Genomic DNA, 25,777 nt, shown 5'->3' on the forward strand with positions numbered 1-25,777 from the left:
ATATGATGCAAGGCATGTGAATTCCTAGGGATGAAGCACTTTTGACATTAACCTGGAAAAGTAGTTGTGATTTTTTTTGTTGAGGTTGTGTGTTCTGGCCTTTTTTTTTTTCTTATTTTTTTGTGCGGTTTGACAAGATGGACAATCAGAAAGTTTTAAGAATTTGAAATAAAGCAGACAGTTGCTTAGCAAGGGGTGAGATGGGGGGGATGTTGGTTTTGCAGCAAACTTATTAAAATACCACGGTCACGTAGTTCATGAATAAAGAGGTTCTAGTGCCTTTGGTTACAGAAACTAGTTCTTCCTTTTTTCCTTGCCTTTTTGACTGTATTTGTATTCCTACTGGGATGATCCTGAGTGGTTTTATTTGCGTAAGGAGGTGTCCTGTAGAATGGGGAAATGTTGTCATGGAGCATTTTCAGGTTCTATTGAGGTGTTGCTAGTTTGATCAAGCAGAATGTCACGTATGATGCTACTTCAGCTTGAATTGAATACATGGATGTGTATCAATTCAGTACCTAAAGATGAATTTTAATATTGTGAAAGGTATGTGGAGTCCTCTGGTTATTGTTTCTCATGCTTACTAATGCTGCTGCTGCTGACAGAGGTGGCACCTGTTACACATAATGGAATCTCGTATCTTGCGTAGTTTAAAAACAAATCGAACATACCCACAAACAGCCTTGGAAGCGAGATTAAATGCTGCCTTTTTTTTTGTTAGGAGTGAGGAATTATGAATGGGTCAGATGATTCCTCCCATTTTCTTGTGATAACATGCCACGCATACCAGATCTTGCATTTACAAATCTGAGCTGATGTTTTAAGAACATCACTAGGGAGAGTCATATGTCTCCATTGATGAAACCAGCTTCACAGAACTTTTCGATCTATTCCAGAGAGCGGAATTTAACTCATTTTAAGTCCTGGCTCTGTTGCGGAAAATAAGACAGGGAGCATGAGTGCTTCTTGCAGACTAATGAAAGCAAGATCAGCTAACATGATAAGATTGAGTCTTTCTTTTTTCCGCTCTTAAAAGAAGCAAAAGCAGCTAACAAGCAGTAAAGTTTTTTAGGTGTGTAAATCCTTTTGGGGAACTGTGCCATTTTGCCTTTAATTGCTGACTATAATCAAGTGTCACTTCATGGCATAAGATTTGATTGTGCTCGAGTCCCACATAGTTTTGATACGCTCTTGGCACACACTGTCTGTCATAAAGATGTCCTACTTAATTTAATATATTGATCTGCTTTTTTGAGCTTCCCTTATTATTCTAATTCTTCTAGTCCAGGCTAGAAGAAACTGTGCAAGCCATGACTTTGAAATATATGAAGATATTAATTAATGTAGAAATTATTTTGGTTTTAATAAGCTTTAATGAAATAGGAACACAGCTTAAATTATTATGTGAAAATGTTTGAAATGGAAACAAAAATGTGCAGCAGCTATATTTTTTTCCTGAAGCCAATAAACCCCGAACAAAACGTACATCCCATTCCATATAATCAGCTAGAATTATTTGTAACCAATATAGTTCAAATCATTTTTCACAGGGATTTGTCAGGTTAAACAGTCAACTTGAAGATTCAATTCTTTTTCTGGTACTGATTTTCTACAGTGTCTGCTATAAAACTAGGAGGATTTGCTTGAAGGGAGTTTTCCTTACATTTGAATACTTAAGTTTGTCTTTTGCCTAGATATAACTCCTTTATCCAGTGCAGGAGTCTCAAGATAAATAAACACATAACATTGGAGTCAGTGTCACTTTTACTAGCTGAAGACTGGGCCCTGACTGTGTTCATTCTTTTTTTTTAATTCACTTTGCTGTCATTGCCTGTGTTTTTAGTAAACATTTAATCGCATCTTACCTTTCCTTTATCTAACACCATGGTAGTTGCAGTTGTCATGTTTTTTTCCTAGTAAGAAGCAGAGGAGGTGAGCAGAAACGACCTTGGCTGTTGTGAAGACAGGTCTCGCATCCTGGCTAGTGCTGAAAATGGACCAGATTTTAAATCAGTTTGGCACATTATCGCTCCCTGCCTTTACTGCAACGTGTTTGTCCTGTTTGTGAGTGATGGTACAGCTGTTTACTTAGTAAGGTTTTGAAGTAGGACCCGTTTTTCTAGTTCTTCTGATGAGTAAAATCTAGCATACTTCTAAAATAAATCAAAGGCACCTCTGTCTATTGATCTACTAATGTGGAAAAAACTTGCTATTGTCAGTAACAGCAGATAGCTTTATAAGTCCTTGCTTGGAAGGTCAGATACTGAAAGTTGCAAATGAATGCAAGCAAAAGTTATTTATCAACGAAATGAAGTTTCTAAGTCTGAGGAAAGTTTGAGGTTAAGAATACAAATCAGTTACGCAATGAAATAGGAGCTGGTACATGTAAAAAGATAAGAAACCAAAATAGATTCTGACTGTCACAGGTGTCACATGTGAAGATGAAACTCTGTATTTTCAGTGTATCTGATGTAACCACTTTATTAGTTCACTATTTTTCTGAACTTGTTTTTAGCTTTTCATCCAAAATTGTTTCCCACTCACAGTGCTGTGTTCATTTATGAATTGTATTTTTCCTAATAGATTTTTGTGTTAGTGACATCTGTTCTCTCTAATTGGGTATGTCTGACATCTGCAGTATCAAGAAAATGAATTGTTAGCTTTGGTTGGGGAGAGGAAAAGAAAAAAAGTAACACTATAATTTTTTTCATTTTAGGGTCTACTTACAGCGTGCTGTCCATAATGCCTTCTGATTCTGAAAGCAGCAGTTCTCTGAGTAGCATTGGTGAGTAAAGTATTAATCTTAACAACTTCATGAGCATGTATTGTCAGAGCTGGGAGAATAAGATTTTTAAGATTGTCTTTGGGGAAGGGTAGAGAGGTTTCTGTCATAAAATCCAAGCAGCTGAACTGTAAGGTGCATCTTAACCAAAAAAAAGCATACCTGTTTTGTGGAGTGCAAGTTAAGCCTTTTCATGGCTGTATGTAGTTGCTGCCAATAAAATCAGTATACGATTGGATATATTAAATGGTGTAGCTACACTTTGAGTTACATAGTGAAATGACATAAAAATGGCAATGTTAGGCTTGCTTATACAAGTCTGTGCATGTGAAAATATATCTGGGCACTCATAAATGTGTATGTATATATTTATGTAGATGTGAAAATTAGAGTTAAAGTAAAAAGTATAATAGAAATTAAAAACGTTACTAGCCAAGGTCATAGCCTTTTAAATTTTTCAAAGTGATGTCAAGTTTTAACCCTTTCTTTTTTTTTCCTCCTCCATGAGATGAATTACTTAATTTTCTCTGTTTTTAAACTCACTGGGGAAGAAAACATTAAGACAAAATTAGAGGTTAAAAGATGTGGACAAACTATCTCTAACAAGATGATGATCTTGGAAAAGCTGTATTAGATGTCGCTTTTCCTCGTCTTATACAGTTAACTTCTATTGTAAAATCCATGTAAAAGTCACTTGTCTTGGATAGGCCATGGTGACCACTTGCATATTTAAAGTTCCAGTGTTGTGTCAGGCATCTGTAGACTTCCCTGACAGCACCAGACAAGTCAGTTGTCTGTTCAAGGATGTGCGTAGGCGTCTCTTGCAGTCATTGAGTTGAACTTTTAACTCCAGGAACAAGGCTTTAGGGTTCACTGAACTATTTGCTGAACATATGGGAAGCAGTGACGTGTTAGTTAGATTTTTATCAAGATCACGCTTCTATGATATTACCTGAAGAAAGGGTGTGATTTAATTTGCTATGCATAAATTGGAGCTGGAAACAGGAGGGAAGAAGTTTCTAAGTTTTTAGAACAACAGACTCGTAAAGGAGCCATCCAAAGAAGGAAGTTCTTCTAAGGTGAAATCCAGTAAGTTTGTGAAATAATTGGATTAAGTGATGCCTGAGGTAGGAGAAGATGCAGGTGGTTCTTTCTGTTTTCCTGTTCCTGATTTTATAAGTGATAGGTACACTTAAACCTTTCTTTCTCTATTCCCCCCCGGCCCCCAAATTTTGTAGCATTATGAATGCAGTGTGTCTGACCTTTTAAAGTTTTGGAAGTCAAGGTTTGTAGATGAACAGCTAGTGTTTGCTATTGTGGAGAGAATTTTTGCTTTAACAGTAACTACTTGTAAGCTACAGATACATGGCCTCTCTTTGCTATTTTATTAGTGTTCTGTTGCATAGTCCCTTGCACGAGTGTGAGATTCCTTTTTCTGAACACTTATTTGTAATTTGGCATGGTACTTCTGAGACATCCATTATTCCTGTATATGAATCAGAACTGAATTCTTTCTGACCTGTGTGTTGTCCATGCTTTAAAATATTAAAGTTCATACTGAATTTTGATCTGTGTATTCTACCTAAAGGTCCATCCTTGGAAGGGTTTTATGCCTTTGGTTTGTGCAGTGATCAAAGATATTTATAACTTATAATTGAACTCACCTGCTGTTAAACCAAACTTGTAATCTAGTATTCTGCACAGTTTTATTTAACTCAGATGATTAGAGTGAGATAGATATTTAATATTTACTACATTAGCAGCCAGGGGAATTCTGCGTTTGAGGCTGGCATGTTTGTTTTATAGTCTGGTTTTAGACTTGTTAATGAGAATTATTTTTTTTTCCCAACAATTTTCTCTCTCTCACATCTTGTTCTGCAAGAGATAATATTTCTAATGTGATATAATATCAAGAGCCAAATTTCTTTGCTTAATTACCAGCACATCCTAATAGACATGTTTGCAAGTCGCTTCAAAGCTGCCATCACATTTTTTTAATATGGACTGATTTGTTGAGTGACAAACCATCATAACTGAAGTGTTACAGCTCCCCAGAGCCTTCATACGACTTCTTTGAATGGAATCCCAACAGACCCTGAGGTGCTCCATCCAGCATTTCAGGAATTGCACACACAATTGCCCCCTGCTCCATCCCAGTCTCACTGGAGTGCATTTACACAAGGTTCATTCCGTGCAATGGGAGTGATAGATTTAGCCTGTGAAATTAATGCATCATTGAAAAAAGGTAAATAGCTCGTGATTTCAAGAAAGTACAAGCATTGGAGTGTGTTCAGCTTGATGTTGGTGGTTTATGTATATGCACACATGAATATAAAGGAATATTTGACTTTTCCCACTCACACGGATTTTCCTCACAGGGCAGAAAAGGGATCTGTTTTATTGTTCCTGTTTTCAAAATACTATTTTTCATTAATATTTATCAAAATTACACTTCTGGTCTACCTTGCTTCTGTTTCTCGTGCAGCTCAAACACATTTACACCTTTGACCTTTCAGAAGAAATGAGGAAGGTATTGAGACCACTAATTAAGCCCAGATAAAGAAGCAGAGAGTGAATTGTAGCATCTTCTAATTAGGAAAGATAATACCATCTTTTATTTGTAGTCTTTGAACTCCATAGTTCATAAAAGTATGTATGTTTCTTCCCAATCTTAATCACCCTAGCTGCTCTTCAAGGTGGTTTCTGCTCCCACCATTCTTAATTAAACAATCTTCTGAAATGCTTCCAAGTAAGCCAGGATGTTGTGAAATTGAGATGATTCTATAGTTTTTACAGCTATCCTGGGTTCCTGAGCTAATTTATGAAGCTGATTTATATAACAATAGACTTATTCTCCAGAAAAAGACTGGAAATGACCCAGTTGCATGGAAGCCAGTTTTCCCACCTGTGCAGCCAGGGTAACTGCCTTGAAGAAGAAACTCTTCTTTGTAAGTTCATTGGCCTTATCTGTAGGTTTAGCTGTTTTTTGGTATTTGTATGTAAATAAAAATACAGAGTTGACAGGTCATTGCTTTTCAGGTTTTCCTTGTGTATTTTCCTCACCATTCAAAATCAGTTTAGATGACAGTATTTTCTTTTTTTTCCCTTATGCTTCCTTCCTTTTATTCCTCATGTCTTCATAATGTTCATGCTGTGCGTATAAAATAGGTAGTTTTGATGACACTGAGGGCAAATATTATTCACTGTTTAGTTTCTGAAAGAGATATGATATAAACTGCTGTAACCTGCATCCCACCATTGTGTTTCAGCCCCCACCTTCTTTGCCCCAAAGGAACAAATTCTCATTAGATTGTCATACTTTCTCTGGTTTTCTTTTCTCTTTGCTCGTGGCTAATGACAAAGCTTTTTGTGTGTAAATAGAAGCACTCGTCATCTGCCCACTCCCCATGCCCAGCAGACTCTCTGAATGGAGCCACACTTCTGTGTCTCTGACATCAGAATAATTATTTATGGAGATTCAGTGCCTGGCGTGCCAAGTACGGAACAACAGTGTCACTTAAGAATTGGATGGAAACCAGTAGCACAGCTACACGTGACAGTCACTGGCTAGTCTCCTGCTTGACCAGTCATGATAACAGAGAGGAAAAGAACACAGAATCAAGACCCCCTTAAAAAAAGCAAACCAAAACCCCCAAACAAAACAAAAACCACAAAACCAAAACAAAAAGCAAACAGAAAAACAACAAAAAAGGAAGTGCCAGTTTGTATAGTGCACTCAGTTATTCGACATCTCTAATTTGAAGATAAGTTCAATCCGGTGCTTGGTGAGCATTTAAACAGGCTACTGGCTCTAGGTGTTCCCGCTTGACAGCGGGGTTGGATCTGATGTTCTTCCTGTATCCCAGCAGATAATTTTCCAGACCGATAAGGAAAGATGGAGGGCCTGTGTTGTGAAAGAGTATCTGTAGATGATTTAATATTAGCCAAATAGTACACTACTTATACAAAACTTCAGCCTGAAATAATCAGATTTATTTGCTATGGGAAGTAACAGTGTGTCCTTGTTAGTTTCTGTGCATCTCTCTATTACCTATTCTGTTCCCAATTTCCATTTTTTTCTATTGTTTGCTTTACTTGCTCTTCCAAAATCAGGCTCCTTTCTTCTTTTAACAGTAGCCAGGTTGTTATTATTCTAACCCATGTTGACTAAAAAAAGACTGAATTGACTTAAAGATTTTTGATTCCTGGTACTATTTTTACCACCTCCAGTAACACCCTGCTGACCTATATGATGCCATGACAGGATTGTAGTTGCTGGAATCGAGCCGTTTTTTGCCTACCCTAGTACCGTAATGAAACTTCAGAGATTTTTCTCTAGTGCTTTAAAAATGTGTTTCTTCCTTCAGTCCTCACAGTACTTTATTTATTTATTTGTTTATTAAAGAAATAGTACTTAATAGAAACCAGCAGCCTGCATGCAGGAGTAAGGCTGTGGCTCTCAGGATAGCCTCCATTATGTTTTTGCATTGTGAGCTTTCATCAAGAAAGGCTTTGCATACTCTTCCGTAATTTGAGAATATTCTGAGATCTCAATGGGAGGATTGTTGGAATGGAAAAGGCCCTTTGTCTTTCCACGTGCATAATTTACTTTTTTCCACAGCCAGATCTCTTGGAGTTGTTTTGATTCCAGTTGTCAATCTTTTATCCTATTCATTCTATGTCACATAGTATCACCTTTATCTTTTAACAGACTATTATTTTTCCAGCTGTTCAGTTCTCTGCAAGTGGCTTCAATTTTTTAGTCATAAATGCATGGTTTGTTTTTTTTTTTCTGTGTTCTTTGCTGTTCATATCCCTGTAATGCCTTTCCTGTGGGAATTTACATACTTGTCTCTAACAACCACCACCACAGGCATTACAGTTGGATGACTTCTTGCAGCCATGAGGTGGCCATATATGCCTGTCCCCCCAAGCTTGTCCAACTTTGACTTCAACTCACCGCATTTCTTTGCTTAATGCTTTGTTAGCTCATCAGCCTGACAGGCTGTTTACAGGTACTTTTTCACTAATTGCAATTCAGGTTACTTAATCTGGAGGCCTTAATTCTTACTCCAAACAAACATTGCCACACTTCCATCAGATGATAATTCCTTTCTGACAATGTGCTAGTCTTTTCCATTGCCCATTTTCACGTTGGCTGTTTTGACAACTGTCCTTTTATGTTGTTATGATATCATTTTATTGCTTCACACTTTCTACAGCTGTGCATAACGAAGTAGTTGTTTTCACTATTTGTAGGAAGTGTTCAGTTGCAGGTGTGGTTTATAATGCTCTTTCAGTCAAAGATAAATACTTGTTCCTTGGCGGAAAGAGTGAATTATTTATTCCCCCCTAGACTGCCTGCCTATAGGAATCTCTTGTTGTATTTCTTGCTGGTTTTTTACTAACACAAACACAAAATGTGTATTTGGTAAAAATATCTCAACAGTTAACACCTACCAATGAAGGAACAAGTAACAATATTACGCCTGCTGAAGGGTCACAGATTAATGAGAAAAGGTACTAGGAGCATGACGAGCGCATCCCATCCGAATCCTTTTCTGTACTGCAGTACTTGCCTTTGACATACCACCCCCCTGCCCATCTGTCTTTCTTCAGAGGTAGTTTTCCTGTGAAATTTGGCCAAAATTATAGATATATTTCCTATGGCATTTTCTTGTCTTTTGATCTAAGTAGTACTTGTGTAGTTTACTGGAAACAAGACTTTAAAGTTAGGAAGTAAACACCTTCTTCCACAAACTTCAGCTAACTTAACTCTCCTGTTTTACTCGATTCATGAGCAAGTAGATACAATCAGTCCTTAATATCTTTACCTAATTTTTGATGTGTTTGCTAATAATCCTCTTCTCTTAAGCAATAAGCATTGTGAATAGCTTTAACATACTAATCACTATGGTGTTTGTTTCTAGGCAGCTATGGGTTGACATGTAGTCAGGCACAGTATTCTCTCAACTTCTGTCACTTGAGAGGTATCCAAGAATTACTTGGATAATGAGATGTCCTGTTCAGAAAAAAAACAACAGTAACAACAAAAAGTTAACTTTTCTGATGTGTACTGATGCAGTTTTGGAGGAGGGTGTTGGGCTTTTTTGGCTTTTGTTTGGGTTGTTTTCTCTGTTTGTGGATTTGGGTTTTTTTATTTTTTTTTAATATTTCCTGTAACAAAACAAGTTCAATTACTTCTTGGTCTCGTAAGGATTCTGCATAGATAGGCCTTGAGAACCACTAATGAATAGTTGACTGCTGCATGGTATTTTGTTTGCTGTAATACCATCTTATCATTTTGCAGCTCCCTGGAGGAATACTTGAACATTTGGTTGTTCTATAATGACTGGAATAGAGGTGGGTGAATACCCACCTCCTGCGCTCCAGACAGCATGACTGGAACACGGTGTCTTTCCCTGCTCCCCAAGGCCCTTGATTGGTCTGCACTTTCAGGAAATCCCTTTGATGTCAGCAAATTTTTTTTTTTTTTTGAGGCTATAGAACAGTATGGTGAGGTGGCACAACTCGTCTCTGCAAGAGAAGATATGAAGGAACGAGCGCTGGTGGAGTCTCATCCTCTTGGTTGGTGTGTGGTGGTTAACCCTAGTCGCCCCCTCCTTGGGTTTGGGTTGCACATTTTTGTCTCAGTTATGCTTTCATTGTGTCGTTGTGAGCCTGACAAACGTAGGGTTTGAGCTTGCTCCCAAATATTCAAACCCAGAAACTTCAGCTCTGTTTTCCTTGGTCATGGTAACAGACTTTACGCTCTTGTATTTTAGCTCAGCAAAGTTCTACAAGGACTTTTTGAGTGACATACTTATCAGTTTTCTTCACTCCTTGCTATTTTTGAGTTTTAGATGGTAGATTTTCTTTCATGATGATCTTTCTAGAAGCACTGTTCAGTTCTTTCTAAAGCCTTGAACTTAGTGAAGTTGAAAGTTTGTTTTACATGCCAGTGGATTTGTTTAGCTTGTAATATTCTGCATTAAAACAAATACTGAAGTGCTACCCATTCTTTTGTCTTTGTGTGTTACGTGATCCGCACTGCTTTCATAACCTGTTAGGTTTTCTGTCTGTCAAATGAAACTGTTTCCACAGTTTGTTCTTTTACCTTTCAGTTTCCTTTTCTTAGTGTGCTGCTGCTTGGTTTTACTATATTTTATTTCACCTGCATGCAATTCTATTCTATGTTCTCTATTATTTCAAGACCACTTCAGAAGATATATATGAAGAAAAGTATCTACATTACAACTTCTGATATATAATCCTTTTCTAGTTCTCATAAATTATTGAAAAAAGTAAGTATTTTAGCATGTGTTTTCCTTCAGCAGGCTTAAGGCTTTACTCCCTGTGACTTTCCGAGCTTAGGGAGACACCCTGATCATGCTTTGCAGTACATCTTGCATGTTGTTTTTGACTTTTTCGATCATGACTTACAAGGCCATAAAGAAATAATATTCTGAACATCCCTGTTGTTTTTATTTGTTATGAAAGAAGGCAATGAAAATGGCTCGTCTGTAATGAATAGTCTGTTTGCATCAAGAGTTGACACAAATTTGTAAGGTGAATTTAAGAAAAATCATTGTGAAATTCAGGCATTCTGCTTGTGACAGTTTTTGCCTTTTGAATTAGTTGAATTAAGCCTTTTGAATTGGTTGAACCTGTCATACAAGTGTATTTCACGAAGAGTAATCAATTTATATTTCAGAAAGTTTAATGGTATTTCTTAAAAGCAGCTGTATATGCTTTGGTACCTATTTTCCCACCTCAACATTGTATTGATTCAGCATCGAGGTACATCTTGGTAAGGTTGACAAGTTTTCCAGCTCTCTTTCTCCAAAAATGTTACTTTTTTCTTGATTTTCCCCCCCTCCCTCACCTCAGTCCCAAATATGAAAATCACTAAGCAGTGGTTTCTGTGTGGCTGTATTATCTGTTCAGTCAGTGATGATTAGAGTAATACTCAAGAGTTGCTTTTTGTACATATTGCAATAACAAATCATTGTGATTTCTGTTAAGTCCAGCATTTGGACTATAATTATGGGAGACATGAATGCTCCGGCTTCTAGTTTTAAGGCTTTTCTTTTACGCAACGTATGGAAATGCCACAAAATCTTGCGTTAGGTTGAGTCAATGCATGCCCAGACTGAATGCCTGTCCTGCATTATGGGCAAAATGAGTTTTACCCTCGATGCCTCCCTGCTGCCAGTGGTTCCAGGAGCTGGTGGAGCAGGGCTTGCCTGCGGGGTGCTGGGCTGTACGGTTGCGTTCTCGGAGCCCAAGCTCAGCTCACGTGAAGAGCGGGTTGGGAGGCTCACCAAAGCACAGCAGTGAGTTGCACTTGGCAGGACATTCCATAAATACATTTTTGCAAATCCAGGTTATCTGAGAAAGCAGGCAAGTTACTGAAAGGTGGCATGATTTGGATAATGGAGATTTAGCCTTTAGGCTTGTACATTTTAAGACCAATTTGGCTGGTTAAAGTGCAGAAAGCAAGTACTGTTGTGTAAAATATGCAGTCAGATGGAAAAAGAGTACAAAGCTGGAAGCACGGGTCACTTTCCTTCTACTGCATCAGCATGTCAGATGCAATAAAACACTTTCAGCATTCAGCTTTAAAAGCCCCTTTTAAGTAATTGAAGAGTATTGATTTTTTAAAAAATTATCTTTATTTTTATTTTTTCCTGATGAAAGAGGAGCTTACTGAAGTTTTTCTAGGGCGTTTGTTTTTCTTGAATATCCACAAATCTGATGTAACACTTATGAGGCATTTTGTACAACTATTGAAAATGTAAGGTAAATCAAGTGAAGATAAAACTTTGAAACTTATTTTAAGAAGGAGAGAGAGATTATCTGGATTGTGTTAATCTGTGTTTTTACAGCACTTAAAAGGTTTATATCTCTTGGCTGGTATCATGCATTGACAACAATATCGTTGCATTTGAGGTGAAAATATTTGTTGTACGTGTAAAAAGTGACAAGTTAATGAAAAAATAGCCTCATCTGATACTAAGACGAACAGCTTCATGTTAGTCAAGCAAGCTTCTTTCCTAAGGCTAATTTGCCTGCCTTTATTTCAAGCAGCCTGGTCTTGCTTGGCACAGTTTAGGAACTGTTCTCCTCCCCTGAAGAAGATTGTCACTGGGCTGCTGTCAAAGCTGGAGTGGGAAAGTGGTGGAGGAGCAGAGGTGTAATTCCTGCCACCTTTTACTGTGTTTCAGATCCCAGAGCAGACACTGCATCCTTGTGTAGGGCTTCCGTAGCACAGTCCGTGCGACTGCTGCTGGAGTTAACTGCTGTTAATGGTGGATTATTGTTGATCCATGCCTTCTCCTCTGTGTAAAGCACACTAGCCTTCCCGATTTATCTTCCCCTTCCTCTTGTGCCCTTTGCATCCTCTTCATCTGTTTTTCTTGCCAGCAGCCCTAGGATGGCAATAAGCTTTCAGATTTCTCTGTAAGGATGCAAAGGAGACTTTTCCAGTGTTATCTGTATTCTGATGCGTCAGGTCAAGCGAGACGATGTGCACATTACCACTGAATTTACCCAAGACCAGGCAGGCTGTCAGTAGCTGGATTAGGTTTGCCTGCCTTTACCTTTTCCCTTGTTTATGAAATTCCCTGCTCATCGATGTGTCCAAACTATTGCAAATGAAATCATATTCTGACTTTTTTTTCTTCTCATTTGTTATTTTCCCTATTTATTCCCTGTATCATGAGCCCAGGATAGTGCATTTGTATTATTACTGGTTTCCGTATAATCTTGCCTTAAAAATTATGTAGAATGGTTCTTATTTTAGAAGAAGAAAGGATTAACTGCATTTCAGTAGTGTGAGATCCTCATCCTTACGGGCAGGAGGAGTGGAGCAAAGAGAAAGCCCAAATGCAGCCTTAGTTGATAAATATTTTGAGTGATGCAAGTTTGTGTCTTCCTACAGAATGCAGGCTCCATACATGCAATTTTTTTGTTTCTTCAGTTTGCTGTTAAATCCTTTAGATACATTATTATGCAATAGTTAAATTATGAGCACAGGCTGTTCTTTTAATTTTTCATAACAGAATTACAGTAATGGCTGAAGGACTAGCTCTGACCCTGCAGTTCTTTTGCTCAAGTAGTTCTACTTAAAAGTTGGAGGGAGTTTTTGCACTCTGCAATACCTTCCAAAGAGCCAATCCTTGCAACTCATTAGTATTTGATCAGATGAGATAACTTCATTTGAAATTCTTTCTTTGAAAAGATGGGATTGGAGAATGTTATTTTGTATCATTTTTTTTCTTCATTTAAAAAAAGGGCATAGTAAAGATAGATCCTGAACAAGTTAGTATGTATGTCAGCAACTTATTTTAGTTGTGTAATTATGCAAATATTTCTAGAATTGCTCCTTTGAGTAGAAAAATAGTCATCTCCGATACACATTTAGGCCCTTAACTTTCCCATCTGTGACTTAGATCTTTGACTTTTCTTTCATGTGTCTGGGATTAAAATGAGCAGAACTAAAATTACAGTTGAATTAATTGTCAGCATGTTGTGAAAGAGTATATACCAGACTCTAATCTCTCAGGTGGAAGACTTCTTTGTGTCAGTAAGCTGTCTGAGAAGGTAGTAGGCATCATCATTCATCTCTGATAATGAGAATTAAAAGGTCCCATGGAACTCTTTAATGTATGACTACCTCTTAGAGGAAATTTGATGTGTAGTCCAGTTGCAGTGATTGTAATGTGCTTGTTTTAGCCAGTGTTGTTAAAAATGAAGCCAATTTCTCATGATTTGTTGCCATGTCAAATCTTGAAATTCCATACTGGACTGGAAAGTTGTGGCACGTGAAAGCAAAGAATTGCATTAAAAATTTTGAAACCAACACGTGGCAGAACAGTATGTGTGTTGCTAGACAGAGGAAGAGGAGAAGAGCCCTTCTGCTGTAGTGGTTTCTCCGCTGTTGTTAGAGTAAGTTGGTGTGGATGGAACTTATATTTTTATTTTTTTAAGCAGCAAGGACATGTTTTTTCTTGGAAATAACTTTGTACCTGCGACTTCTATCACTATGGTAGTTTCTGAGGTCTTTACATTTGTGACTGCAAGCTTGCCTTGCCTTGTAAGGCAACTTGTAAGTTCATGAGTAAGCGAGGAACCCACTCATGCAAACTTTAACTTGCAATATGGGTAGGGCCTTTCTGCGAGCATGGGATCTGACTGAAGTTATTCTTGAGTCAACTCACTGTTATGACTTAAAGTTGTACTGTTCTTTTGAGGAATTCTCTGACTGGCAGCTGTTTATCTCTTGGTCAGGTACGACTGGTAAAGCATCATCTCCACCCCCTGTAATAGACACGAGACAGATGAACGAGAAGCTGGAGACAATATTATATCAGCTCCGTCAGGTAACTCGAGAGAGGGATGAGCTGCGTAAGCGACTTGCGCTTTCATCTCCTGGATCAACTTTTGATGACTGCAGGTAAATATCAAACATAACCGTTTGAGTCTTCTGTAATGTTTTTGCGTGTCTTGACTCTGGCTTGCCTCTAAAGCAGCAAGAATATTGCAGTGTATATATGTTGCATGTAATGTACTTGCATCCTGGTGATGTGTGTGTATGTAGGTCACCATGTCCAGGTTTCGGAGCTGCCTGTTGAATGCCTGTTCCCACTTTTTCAAGCAGTTTTACTGTGGGAATGAGGGTAGTAGGGCTCATCTCTCCGTTGAGAGAAGAAAGCAAACAGGCTTCCTGGGTTATGTTGTGAGTAGAGAAAGAAGGCAGTGGCTAAAGCATTTCTTGTTTTGAAAGCAAGAAGGGAAATAGCTCTGGAGGACAGAAATCAGGAGAGGAAAAAAAATCTCAGCTATTCCTTCCTCTGCTTCTGCAAGAAGAGAGAAGTTTGGACTTCTGTTGAGAGGAGTAAGTATGGTGTGGATTGTGTTGGGTTTTTTGATGTGGTTTTGATGTGGGGTTTTTTGGGTTATTGATTTTTTTTTTTTTTGGAAGATATGCTTTCTAGTATACATATATTGAGTGAGTGTATAGTATTAATATGTCAAGAGTAAGGAACATGTCAAGAGTAAGGAACTCTGCTTATAGGTGCTACCAAATTAAATTAACATGTGTTCCAAGTCAATGGCCAACAGCCTTATGCAGTTCATTCTAATTTGAGGGCTCATAAGTTATGAGGAAGATAGTGCTGATGGAGAGTGCGAGTTAATAGTAGGTAAGGGTTTTATCAGATAAGAAATGCAATTGGTGTGTTTTAGAGGGTTAAAGGTCTGCTAACGTTTATAAATGTGACTTTGGACACATTTGGCAGCTGGACAGATACTTTTTACGTGCAGTAAGCACATGTGTGAGAATTTTTTGAACGTTGGCGAAAGGTTGATTGTCACTGAATCTGAAATAATAGTAAAGAACAGATTTTCTATTGTTATGATGCATAGCTTCTTTGAACTTCATTGTTTTGTTGTTCTGGATTGTATGTGTTACTTCATCACCTCTGTGTGTGGTCAGGTGGTTAACTAAACTTTTTGTCTTTATGAGACGTGGTCAAGATTTGAACTGCTGAACTGGAATTGAGAGAATCTGGATTTTTTTTTTTCATTCCTTAGCTGCTCATCTTAATGCCCCCTTCTTCTTTACATGAGTTCTGAGGGCTACTTTAAGAGCATTGTGTTTTATCTAAAGGTCTCCAAGCATTGAGGAGACAGGAGAGGAAAAGGTTGTCAAATGTCAGTATCTTTTGCATAGTTTCCAGTTACTTATCTATACAGAGGGATTTCTTATTTTAAGTCACTGGAGCTTGGGTATTGAGGATTTTGTAGCTTACAGTAATGGTCTCCATAATCCAGGATGCTATTAATAAGTTCTGATGAGCTGTCCTCTGGACTGCCCTAGTTTTTTCTCTTTAATTGTCAAATTAATCTGCTGCTGCCAGGGTAGGATTTTTATGTTGTGGAAGAGGTAATTCTTTACAGCTTATAGAACAACTTGTCAAAATAAACATTGCATTTGGGAAATGCTTCGACAGTATATGTTAGATAGAGGATGTTGCCTTCCAAACAAATACTTGAAGGGTGAGAAATGAATGAAAATTATTAGTTGACATTTTTTTCCTTGTGTATAAAAGCATCTTCTCCTCTCATCCACATACACATCTATGGTTTCTGAAAGATTGCTGTTAATTTTTTTACTACTTTGCATTCTTTGCTTGTATAAAATTAATCTCGCCCCTCCAGGAGTCGGAGCTCAGGCATTTCAAACTGTCACGCTGAAGTGTGAAAGGTGAAAGGTTATTTAAATGGCGAGTTTTAGTACCCAAAAAGGGCTTTTGCTTTTCTGGCTGTGTATGCTGCTGTAGCTACGGCTGTACCCAGCACAGGTGCTGCAGAAGCATATCTTGACACGTCACGACAGCATGCTTCACAACAGTTGCAGCTCACAACACATCCGTGGGCTGGGCTGCCCTGGCTGTGAAAAACCGAGAGCTGCTTTCCAAAGCGAACGTTGACTAAGTCTCGAGCAGTGGAAGAGAAGCCACAGAAGTGGATTGTGATGTGCTGAATCAGAGGAACATGCGTCATCCTGCTGGACAGGAGTAGGATTGCTCATGCTGGGCTTGTTTGTGTCACTTGACAGTGAGTGTGTGTGCACACATGTTGTGATGGTTAAGGAAAGAGTTGACCAATAATTTAGTGTGCTCCAGGTATGCTTGATAGGCTTAAATCTGTTATTTGTACTACTTAAGTTGCAGTGGAAGAGAACTGCAATACGAATAAACCCCCTGAAAACTGCCTTTGAGAGGAGGCTGGTTTATGTGTCATCTGTAGTTGGTGGTGGAATTGCAGTAGCAAATAACATTGCCAAGTTGCTGGGCAGGCATTGCCCACAAACTTGGATCTGCCTTTGGCATTGGCTGTTACGTCAGCATCGGATACGTGTCAATGTCAGTCTCCCTGTGGCCTCGATTTATGCTCGGGGGAATTCCAATGGAATAGAAAGGATTTTTAGGGTTGTTATAAGAGTATCAGAAAAGCAGTAGGACCTTAGACATTAGCATTTTAAATTTTGTTAATGTTTGAACCACTGCTTCCAAAATAATAACTAACATTTCTTATTTATTGAAATTTGGATTTTCTGTATTTTGTGAATCATTTCAGCATAAAACTGTGGTGGTTGTACTTAAAAAAAAGGTCAAACAATACATGCATCTGAATAGATGGCTTTTGTTGCAGCAGTTTTGATTTTTTGAATTCTGACCAATATTCCTCCTGTGCTCCTGTTTTTCTTGCTGAGACATGAACCCCTTGTACAGCACCATGGAAACATATGTCCTTACTATGCAGGTGGTTTTTTATTCTGTGTAGATGAGCTAGAATGCAAGGTGTTACTGGTGGCATTGCTGTTCCTTCCTCACTGTGTACGTAGGATAGCTTCTGTAATTACCTACACGGTATCCATGTGTCGATAGCTTTTTTTTTTTTTTTTTAGACTCGTACTAATGTTACTTCAGCAATACACAAAATACACATGATTGGTGTTAGACTTATAGAACAATTTTTTACCATAGCTTTGAGACTAACTTAATAGCTATCCTTGAGTAAAAATCGATGCTCTGAAATATTTTTGCATGAATATGAATTTATTATTACAAGCTTAATATGAACATGCTTCAACTGAGAGTTAAACTGTGCTTAAGTTCATGTTGTCGTTTTAATGATTTTGGTGGACAGATGGTGTCTACTTTCAATAATTTCACCCTGAAGTCTAATTTAAATCAATACTTGAGTATTTAGTGATTCCGTCAAGGGTGTGAACATTTCGGTTTGAGTTGTACTTACACTAATTAGGGTTGTATGTTAAAAGAATAACACCGCAGTAGTTGCCATGAACACCGTGCAAATAATATGACTTCTTTGGGCACCCCCTAAACAGTGAATTAAAAAAAACTCTTTAAAGACATACCTGTAGATGTGACTTGTGTATTTGGTTACTTTACATGAAATTGAATTTTAATGGTTGCTAAAGTCAAGGAAGGGCTTATTTTGGTTTTGTTTTTAGGAGCACTTTCTCTGGATAAAGGAGAAGAGGAATTACAATTATAGGCCTTAATGCTCAGCAACTTGAATGGAACTGGTTTGCTAAAAAGCACATTCATATCATAGACACTCTCCCTAAAAGTCTGTGAATCAGATGTGGCTGGCATTTCTTCCCCTCACCCACTCCCCCCCCTTTTTGTTTTTTTAACGACTCTCACAACCGCACTAGTGTGAAACCGTTTTCATTTTGATTCAATTGCCAGCTGTGTTTCAGAATCCGTGCTTCTGGTTTTGCACGAAGCAAAGAGAATTCTGATTGCTTTTCAGGCTGCGCTTACACCGAAGCCTTTTGGGAGAGTGTGAGGGAGAAAGGGGGATCTGGGCAGCAACGGAGCAAATCTGATACGAAAATAAAAAGAGTTAAATTAGAGAGCAATTGTGGTGGAAGTTTTTTCTTGGTGTTGGTTTTTTTTTTGGTTGATCGGTTTGGTTTTTTCATTTGTTTTGTTTTATTGCTTGTGCAGTTAAACAAGACCTGGAAAACGATGCAAGGATCGGTGTCAAAATCTTCATTTTGAATCTAGAAAATTCAACATTGCACAAATTTTCTGATTGTTTAGAGGAGGAACAGTTTGACTTAGAGTCTCTGTTAGAAGCTTAGTGCTTCAAAACAAGAAGGTATAATCCTGCTAATTTAGTTCCTACCTTGATTTATGGTTTTTCTAGTCGTCGAATAAAGGTATTGTACAAGGAACACACATTCTAGACATAACCTATATTGGTCAATTGCTTGACAAGGTCGATTATTTTAGAAAATTTCACCTCTCCCAACCATCCTGATGTACTAAGAGGAATTTCAGTCAAAATTTTTCTTTTGACTGACTTCGACTTTTACTTTGTTCAGCTTACTAAAAATTGCTTATTGGAGATCATATTGGTTTGGAGATTCCTAAGAATTGTTTGAGCAAGATGTGAGGTAGACTCTGACATGTCTTCTCATTCATTTAGAGTAGTTTAAAAGAACATGGTAACAATCAGATGTGTCATTCAGCAGAATGACTTGGGCAAATTATTTAAATTAAATGCTCGATTAGTCAAACTGGTCAAATTCTGCCAGCACGGCTGCATGAATTTGATGTCCCATTGTAAGTCTTCTCCTCAACCCTAACCCTGATTTTCCTAAGGAGCCACTGGCTAGAAGAGAAATTTTTCCTCGCCCAGGTCCCTGAGCACCCCTGTGTGACTTTGGCAGCCCATTTTCAGCCCCATTCCTGTTGCAGCTCTGTGCTTTTCCTTTAAGAGTTTTGACAGGGGAAAGCTGAGCGTGTTCTGCGTTCGGCTTGTTCTTGTGTCAAGCAACAGTTCTGCTCTGTGATGCTGCTGCTGCTCCAAAGAGAAGTACGTACACGCTCAGTACTGTTTTCGGCTGTGTTAGTGATGGACAGAATTATCTCATCATTAGATGTTATGTCTTGGTATAAAAGAAATACAAGTTTAAGTCAGTCAGTTCTTATTTTGATTACCTCTTTATGTGAAGTGATCAATATTTAAATTAAAGCATAATATAACCTCTAAGTATCAACTGTTACATGATACTTTTTTTTAAATTGGATAGTAATTCCAAGGTTTTTCATTCTCTTTAGTAGCTGATGTTTGACTTCATATTCTTTTTCCTTGTTAGGCCTAGTCCAAAACCAAATCATGATTATGAAAGACTGAAGATTCAGTGTATGAAGGCCATGTCAGATCTACAGTCTCTGCAGAATCAACACACCAAGACACTAAAAAGGTGTGAAGAAGCAGCAAAAGAGGCAGATTTTTATCAGTAAGTATTAGTAAAGCTGTACAAGGTAAGAATTTACCAATCTGTGCTGGATCATGAAGTATTAGAACAATATCCATTAGTCAAGTATTATTTTTTTTTAATTTTGTTTTTCTACTTCAACTGCAAGCTAAATATTTGCTTGCATCAGATTAAACATTTCTGGCTTTTTTGATTAAGTATGGATAGCTTGTTTTACATTGAGGAATTTCAGATCAAAATCTGTGATGTCTTGATGGGACACGGACAAGCAAAGTCCAGTTACTGACTTGCAATTACAATCCAGTAGACATGCTGAAGAATATAATTCAAGAGAAAGTAATTTGTCACTCTCTTATTAATAGGTTGCGGTAGCTCTCGTGCTGATTTGTGAAAGTTTTAACATGGCTTTAAACCAATTGTAACTGTTTATGAAAAGTAATAAAGTGGAGAAATGGTGAATATTTCTAGCATGTGTTTCTTTTTAAAAATCAGTTGTTGATGCAAACAGGAACATGTTTTCTTCACTTGGAAGATAGCTCAGAAATAGAAATGCAGATAAAGTCTTGGATTGAAGTTTTTTTTCAGTTAAATCTACATTCTAATGTATGACTGGTATTTAATGGTAACATTTGTTTTCATTGGGGGCTGCTGATTCTCACATAACACTTTCACCCACGACTCTTCAACCCTCTAAAGATAGGCGTCGTTTTCTTACGTTCTTCTTCCAAAACCTGAAAATAGTATTCAAGATTGTCAGCAGGTGCAGCAAGTTGTGTAGCCTCTTTACAAAAAGATTTATTCCTCCTTTTATTTGATAATTTTCGAGTACGCTAATTTGCTAGGGAATTCTGTGCAAAGCCTTAGTGTTCTGTAGATTGTAGATGGATTTTTTCAGAACTGAAGCACCTATGTCCATCCAATACTGATGCAAAACACTTGTATTCTTTATCCTAAAAAAGTGAACGCTTTTCTCACCTTATTTAGAAGTTCTGTAGTCTCTGAAACCATACCGGGTTTACACTATTTATTTCGGTATTTTCATGGTAGTGTAAAGGCTTCATTGTCCCATATCAGGATAAAAAGTTGGGGTGGTTTTTTTTCCATTTTACCAGCGGATGCAAGAGTTCAGTTTCATTCTGTTGCGACAAAACTTCTCATCAGTATCCAAATGTCACCCTTTATTTGATCTACAGTAGTAAAATACATTAAATTGATTTTTCTGCTCTTCGTCAGCAGTGGTCTAGACTGCTAACTTGAATTGTAATCTGAGTGATGGCCTCTTCATATGGGTCTCAATTGTTTGATTTTTAACTGAGAGTGTATTTTTGAATAATTACGGCTTGCATCATGAAGTTTGGAGTAATTTTGATAGCTTTTTTTTACCTGCTTGAATGTTGTTGAAACATACCTAGTGTGGTTTTGCTGTTTGTAATTTTTGTTGTTTGTTTATTTTGTTGTATTTGTTTTTAAAACAATAGCATACAGGAGATTCTTTGTAGTTTTCATCTGTGTTTCAGTTAGCTGCTGCCCAGCTGAGGGGCCCAAGAGAAAGTGGAGGTGATTAGTGGGATAGTTCCTGTTATCTCCAGAATTATCTTATGCTCATGTGATCCCATTTCTGTCTAACTGTCTTTTTTTTTTTTTTAAATAGCTATGAAGTGGCATTGATGGGTGGCATAAATCTGTCATCTCTTCTGATGCAATTTAATAGTGCTGTGTACTTTCACATATATTCCTATTTGTGTTCTTATTTGTTTCTAATTCTTTTCGTGGTGCTTGGAATACTCAGCTAAGCAGAATTGAATTAGTTTGACCCTCTCATTCTTGAAGTGAGTTCCTGCAGGACTTTGTGCTGGTACGTTGACCTCTAAGAGTATTGTTTTTGTGTGCCATGACAGCACATTGCACAGTCGGCTGCTGAGTGACCAGTCCCAGCTGAAGGAGGACATGGATACCCTGAAGAGGAAGAACACACAGTTGGTGCGAGAACATAATCATCTCCAGCAGTCGTGTGAGGAAATGAAGAGACTTCATGATGAGGATCAGAAAGAGATAACGGACCTGCGCAGCCAGCAGCAGCAGGTAAGCTGCAGCTTGTAGCTTAGGTGAATTGTTCCTTTGATAAATAAGTCAATGAAATGGAATGTGCAGTCTTGCTGCCTTTTTATGTTTTACTGCTTCTAAAACATCCACCTTATATTTTACAGCACTAGGAGAGACAGTGAGATCTTGGATACTAATTGATTTTCGGTGTAAAGCTGAAATAAGAGTGAAGGATATAGAATATTGGATAGTATTAAGAAATCTTGATGCAGAGATGAAAAAAATAGACATGGGAGTTGATATATGCACGGATTTTATTTTTTTTTAATGTGTATGGAGTGGCATCAAAAACATAGCCTGAAGTTGCAAAGTGATTAAAAAGATGACTGTTTTCCTAGGGCATTTTACAGACAGGGCTAGCTTTGAACTTGCCTACTATGTTTGGTTTCAGCAAGAAGTGTGATCAGTGACAGAGATTTGGGGTTTTTATTTTGTTGTTTTTGTTCAGGTGGGGTTTTTCAGGTTTGCAAATGCTATTCAGTTAGAAGAAAATATGAAACGAGAACACAAACTTTTCAGGACTGGAAGAGGTGGACATCTCAGAGCTGTATGTAACAGGCTGTCTCTAGGTGGGTCTTGTTCACACCTTCTGAAGAAAGAAAAGTAAAAGTGATAGTAAGGAGCAACTGATTGTATCAGGTCTGTGGCTCACCTAAGGCAAAGTCTGATCATTTAGTTAGAACAGTTAAACAAAGTATCTTGGTTAACTGTGTGTAGGCTGATTCACAGGGCAGACTTGCAAGTCAGACATGAGGCCTCAGAAGCAAAACCTATGCAAACAAAAGTAATTATTTGCTAGAGTAGGAGGGCCGAAGGTCAAAGCAAGCTGGATGTGCTGAATGATGCTTTAAGAGGTGCTTGAGGGCTAATGCAAAGAGAAGCAAAGATTTATATTTCCGTTTGATCTCTAACACTATCTTGAGAGTTCGGCTGTGAAATGGTTTAGTGGTGCTGTTCAGGAGATAGCAGGAGGGGTTTACTGTGTAAACCTGGGCAAATCGCTCAGTTGTACTGTGCCTCTGTTTCCCAGTCTGCAAAGAAGGGATCTAAAACCTCCAAGAGAAGGCTGTTACAGTATTTTGAAGTTTTATACCGAAGTTAGAAGTTACCTGGCAGCACCAGAGGAGGCTGAAGTATCATTGTCTGTATTTATTTAAAGAAAATCTTATGTCAACATCTTGATTAAACCTTTAAAGAAAACGATATGAGTGACTCTCAGTGAGAAGGTTGTGTAACTCCGTTTCTCAGCATGTCAGAGTGAATCATGGTGTATTGAAGGGACGCCAAGAGTCTTATCTTGTCTGTGTCATTTCTCATCTGAATTAGTCTAACTCTGTGTTGATCCCTCTGACGTGTGATTTTGTCATTAGGCAGTAGCAAAGCATAACATCTTGATGTTCAGAGGGCAAAAACTCTTTATCAAGTTGCTCTTCGTGTGGGATTGTCGTGGATTTGCTGTGTAGCAGCTGACCAGCTTGTTTCTGCTGCTTGCATATGAAGTTTCTTGTTGCTGTGCCTGTCTGCTTTGGCGCAGCTGGAACTATTTACTTTTTCTCAGACTGAGATTTTGAGTGGGAGAACTTTCTTACTACATTGCTTCTTGTTTATGGCGTTTCTGTCTTTTCATCAAATCTCTGTTAGCGAGTTTATGCTGAATTCTGTCCAATTTTTAGTATATCGTCCTTCTTGTCTTTAGTGTGTTTTCAGCAAGAAGTTGTTCCATATATACTTCAGACAGTGAGAACTGACTTTGTTTCTGTTAGGATTCTCAGATACTCGGTTCTCAAACCTGTTCGCAGAATGCTTTGGGAAGTGTAGTCATCAGGAAAATGACTCTCTTGAGCAGGCTTAAATCAACATGTGTTGATGCTTTACACACACCTACCGTTTGTGACATGTTTACCTTACCTGAAATAGTTCACTGAAGCATGCTAGCTAATCATGGATCCTACTCTATGTGGGTTATGCAGCCAAATCCACGGAGGATAGGGTTGTGTGTGGAAATAGTCAAGCCAACAAGACTCTTACCCACGTGAAGTCTTGTTCCAGGACTGCTTTAGAACAGTAACTCATTGCTTTTACGTGTCTTGGGTAGTTCAAGGAGATTAGTGTTAGACTGAAGAACTTTGTCTCTCTTATCTTGCCTGTGTAGGGAAGTGGTTTCCTGACAGTGATGGTTGTTATCTGCTATCTCTGGGCTGTGAGTAGTGGACCAAGAGCTGGCAGTTTCTTTTGGTCTCTTTTCCTTTTGGTCTGCAGGCTTCCAGGTTCTTCTATGTTCAGGAGCTAGCCCTTACCCTGAATATAAGACATAAAGAAGATGTTTGTGCCTCTGAGGTAGTTGCTATGAGTTTGGTTTCAATTTGTATGTAGATATCATGGTTCTGATCTTTTTTTTTCCCTTCTAATTTTGTAATAAATTTTATTTTCAGAGAGTTGGGGACATACCTTTGTAGGCTAATGTTAAGACTGTATAAATTCCGGGCACCTCTTTATATAGAGCATTCCTGTTTTTCCAACTGTTCCATCAAGGCCAAATTTCATTTTAGAAGACAAAAACAGAAAAACTGACCATAGCATCCTAATTTCAGGCACATTTTTTTGCCTTTTGAGAATTAAGAAGGACTGTATTTACTGAATCTCATTAGAAGCTTTCTGTTCTTGCTGGTTGTTAATCATCAGCATTGCTATTAACAACAAGATTCTTATGTCTATGACATTAATCTGAAATTTAGATTCAGGTCAGATTTTATTCATGTTTAATTGTTTTTGTTATCTTTTCCTATTTTATGGATAGGTTTTGGAATGCAGACCTCTGCAGGTAGTTCTCAGATGAACTACTGTATGAATAATAAAATATATGCCTCTGTTTATGAAATATTTAGAGTGGGTTTTATTCTCTTCAAGTTTTAAATTATTTAATTTGTTCATGGAGGATACAGGCAACCTGTCATGAATGCCACCTCGTGGTCATTTCGTAAATTGCCACTATCATCTTGGTCATCAAATAATCACTACCTCTTGCTAAAACTGCCAGATGCTTAGAAAACAACGTGGATTTAATAGCTGTTGGCAGCTATTAGCATTAGGGAGAGATTTTCATAAACGTGTGCACTCTCAGTGGTGATAAAGCATATTTTTTTATCCAATTAATGTGAAGCAGATGTTGCAGCCTAGAGTAACAACAGTGCTTAGAAAGGCTCAGTGTTTCCTTAGTCATAAAAAATATTAAAATTGATTAATATATTTTTGTTCAACTATTGCTTCTTATGTATTTTTAAAAACAAAATTTATTGGACTAGTTAAAAACTGAGTTTATGAATAGTTTCTGTCTTTTTTTTTTTAGGTTATGAAGCAAAATGGATCATCAGAGATATTAAATAAACTTTATGATACAGCAATGGACAAGCTAGAGGGTGTGAAGAAGGATTATGATGCCCTAAGGAAACGGTACAATGAGAAGATCGCAAGTCACAACACGGATCTCAGTCGCCTGGAACAGGCTGAGGAGGAGAACAGACGTCTTCAGAAACAGATTGACATGTTAATGAAGCAAAGGGACACAGCAATACATTTTCAGCAGCAGTATTCCTCCTCTCTTAGAAGGTATAATCAGGTTTCGATAACTTTTGGATGTTCTGTGACAGCAGTAACAATTCTGATGTAGCATCTTATTTTCTCTGTGGTAGAATCACAAATACCTTTTGAACTTCTTTTTTCCCCTAATTTTTGTTTCCCCTCTGATGTATGCTATTTTGGTGTGATGATTAAGCATAGGCTTCTCTGTAAGATTTTCTGGAAGGTCCTGGAAGTTGTGGTGGGGATGGTTTATTTTGTGAAATGGTGCTTTTTCCTGAGGCCAAGGATTTCCCAGTTAGGGTTTTGGAATTGTATGAGGAATGTTTAGCTCACGTGAGAAGGGGATATTCTGCCTTTCAAGCTATGTTTAGTCTTAGTTGTAGACACAGGAGTCAAATACAACCAAACTTTGGTTAAACCTCAAACCTATTCTTCCAAACAAAACTTCTCAGTAGGTGCTAAGCCCATCAGCATATATATCTTTA

At 37.9% G+C, this 25,777-nt stretch overlaps 1 protein-coding gene across 1 annotated transcript; it reads left to right on the forward strand.

Annotated features, from left to right (window-relative positions):
- Window positions 1-10,979: 10,979 nt before the first annotated feature.
- On the forward strand, window positions 10,980-25,329 carry LOC104280690 (disks large homolog 5-like; the record flags this gene model as incomplete). Its single annotated transcript, XM_009878425.1, has 5 exons — window positions 10,980-11,118; window positions 14,075-14,240; window positions 19,488-19,631; window positions 21,509-21,692; window positions 25,060-25,329. Coding segments are annotated over exons 1-5 (903 nt in total), but the record flags the coding sequence as incomplete, so codon positions are not given.
- Window positions 25,330-25,777: the final 448 nt, after the last annotated feature.

Source organism: Apaloderma vittatum, unplaced genomic scaffold, assembly GCF_000703405.1.
Source record: "Apaloderma vittatum isolate BGI_N311 unplaced genomic scaffold, ASM70340v1 scaffold8931, whole genome shotgun sequence".
Taxonomy (NCBI): Eukaryota; Metazoa; Chordata; class Aves; order Trogoniformes; family Trogonidae; genus Apaloderma; species Apaloderma vittatum.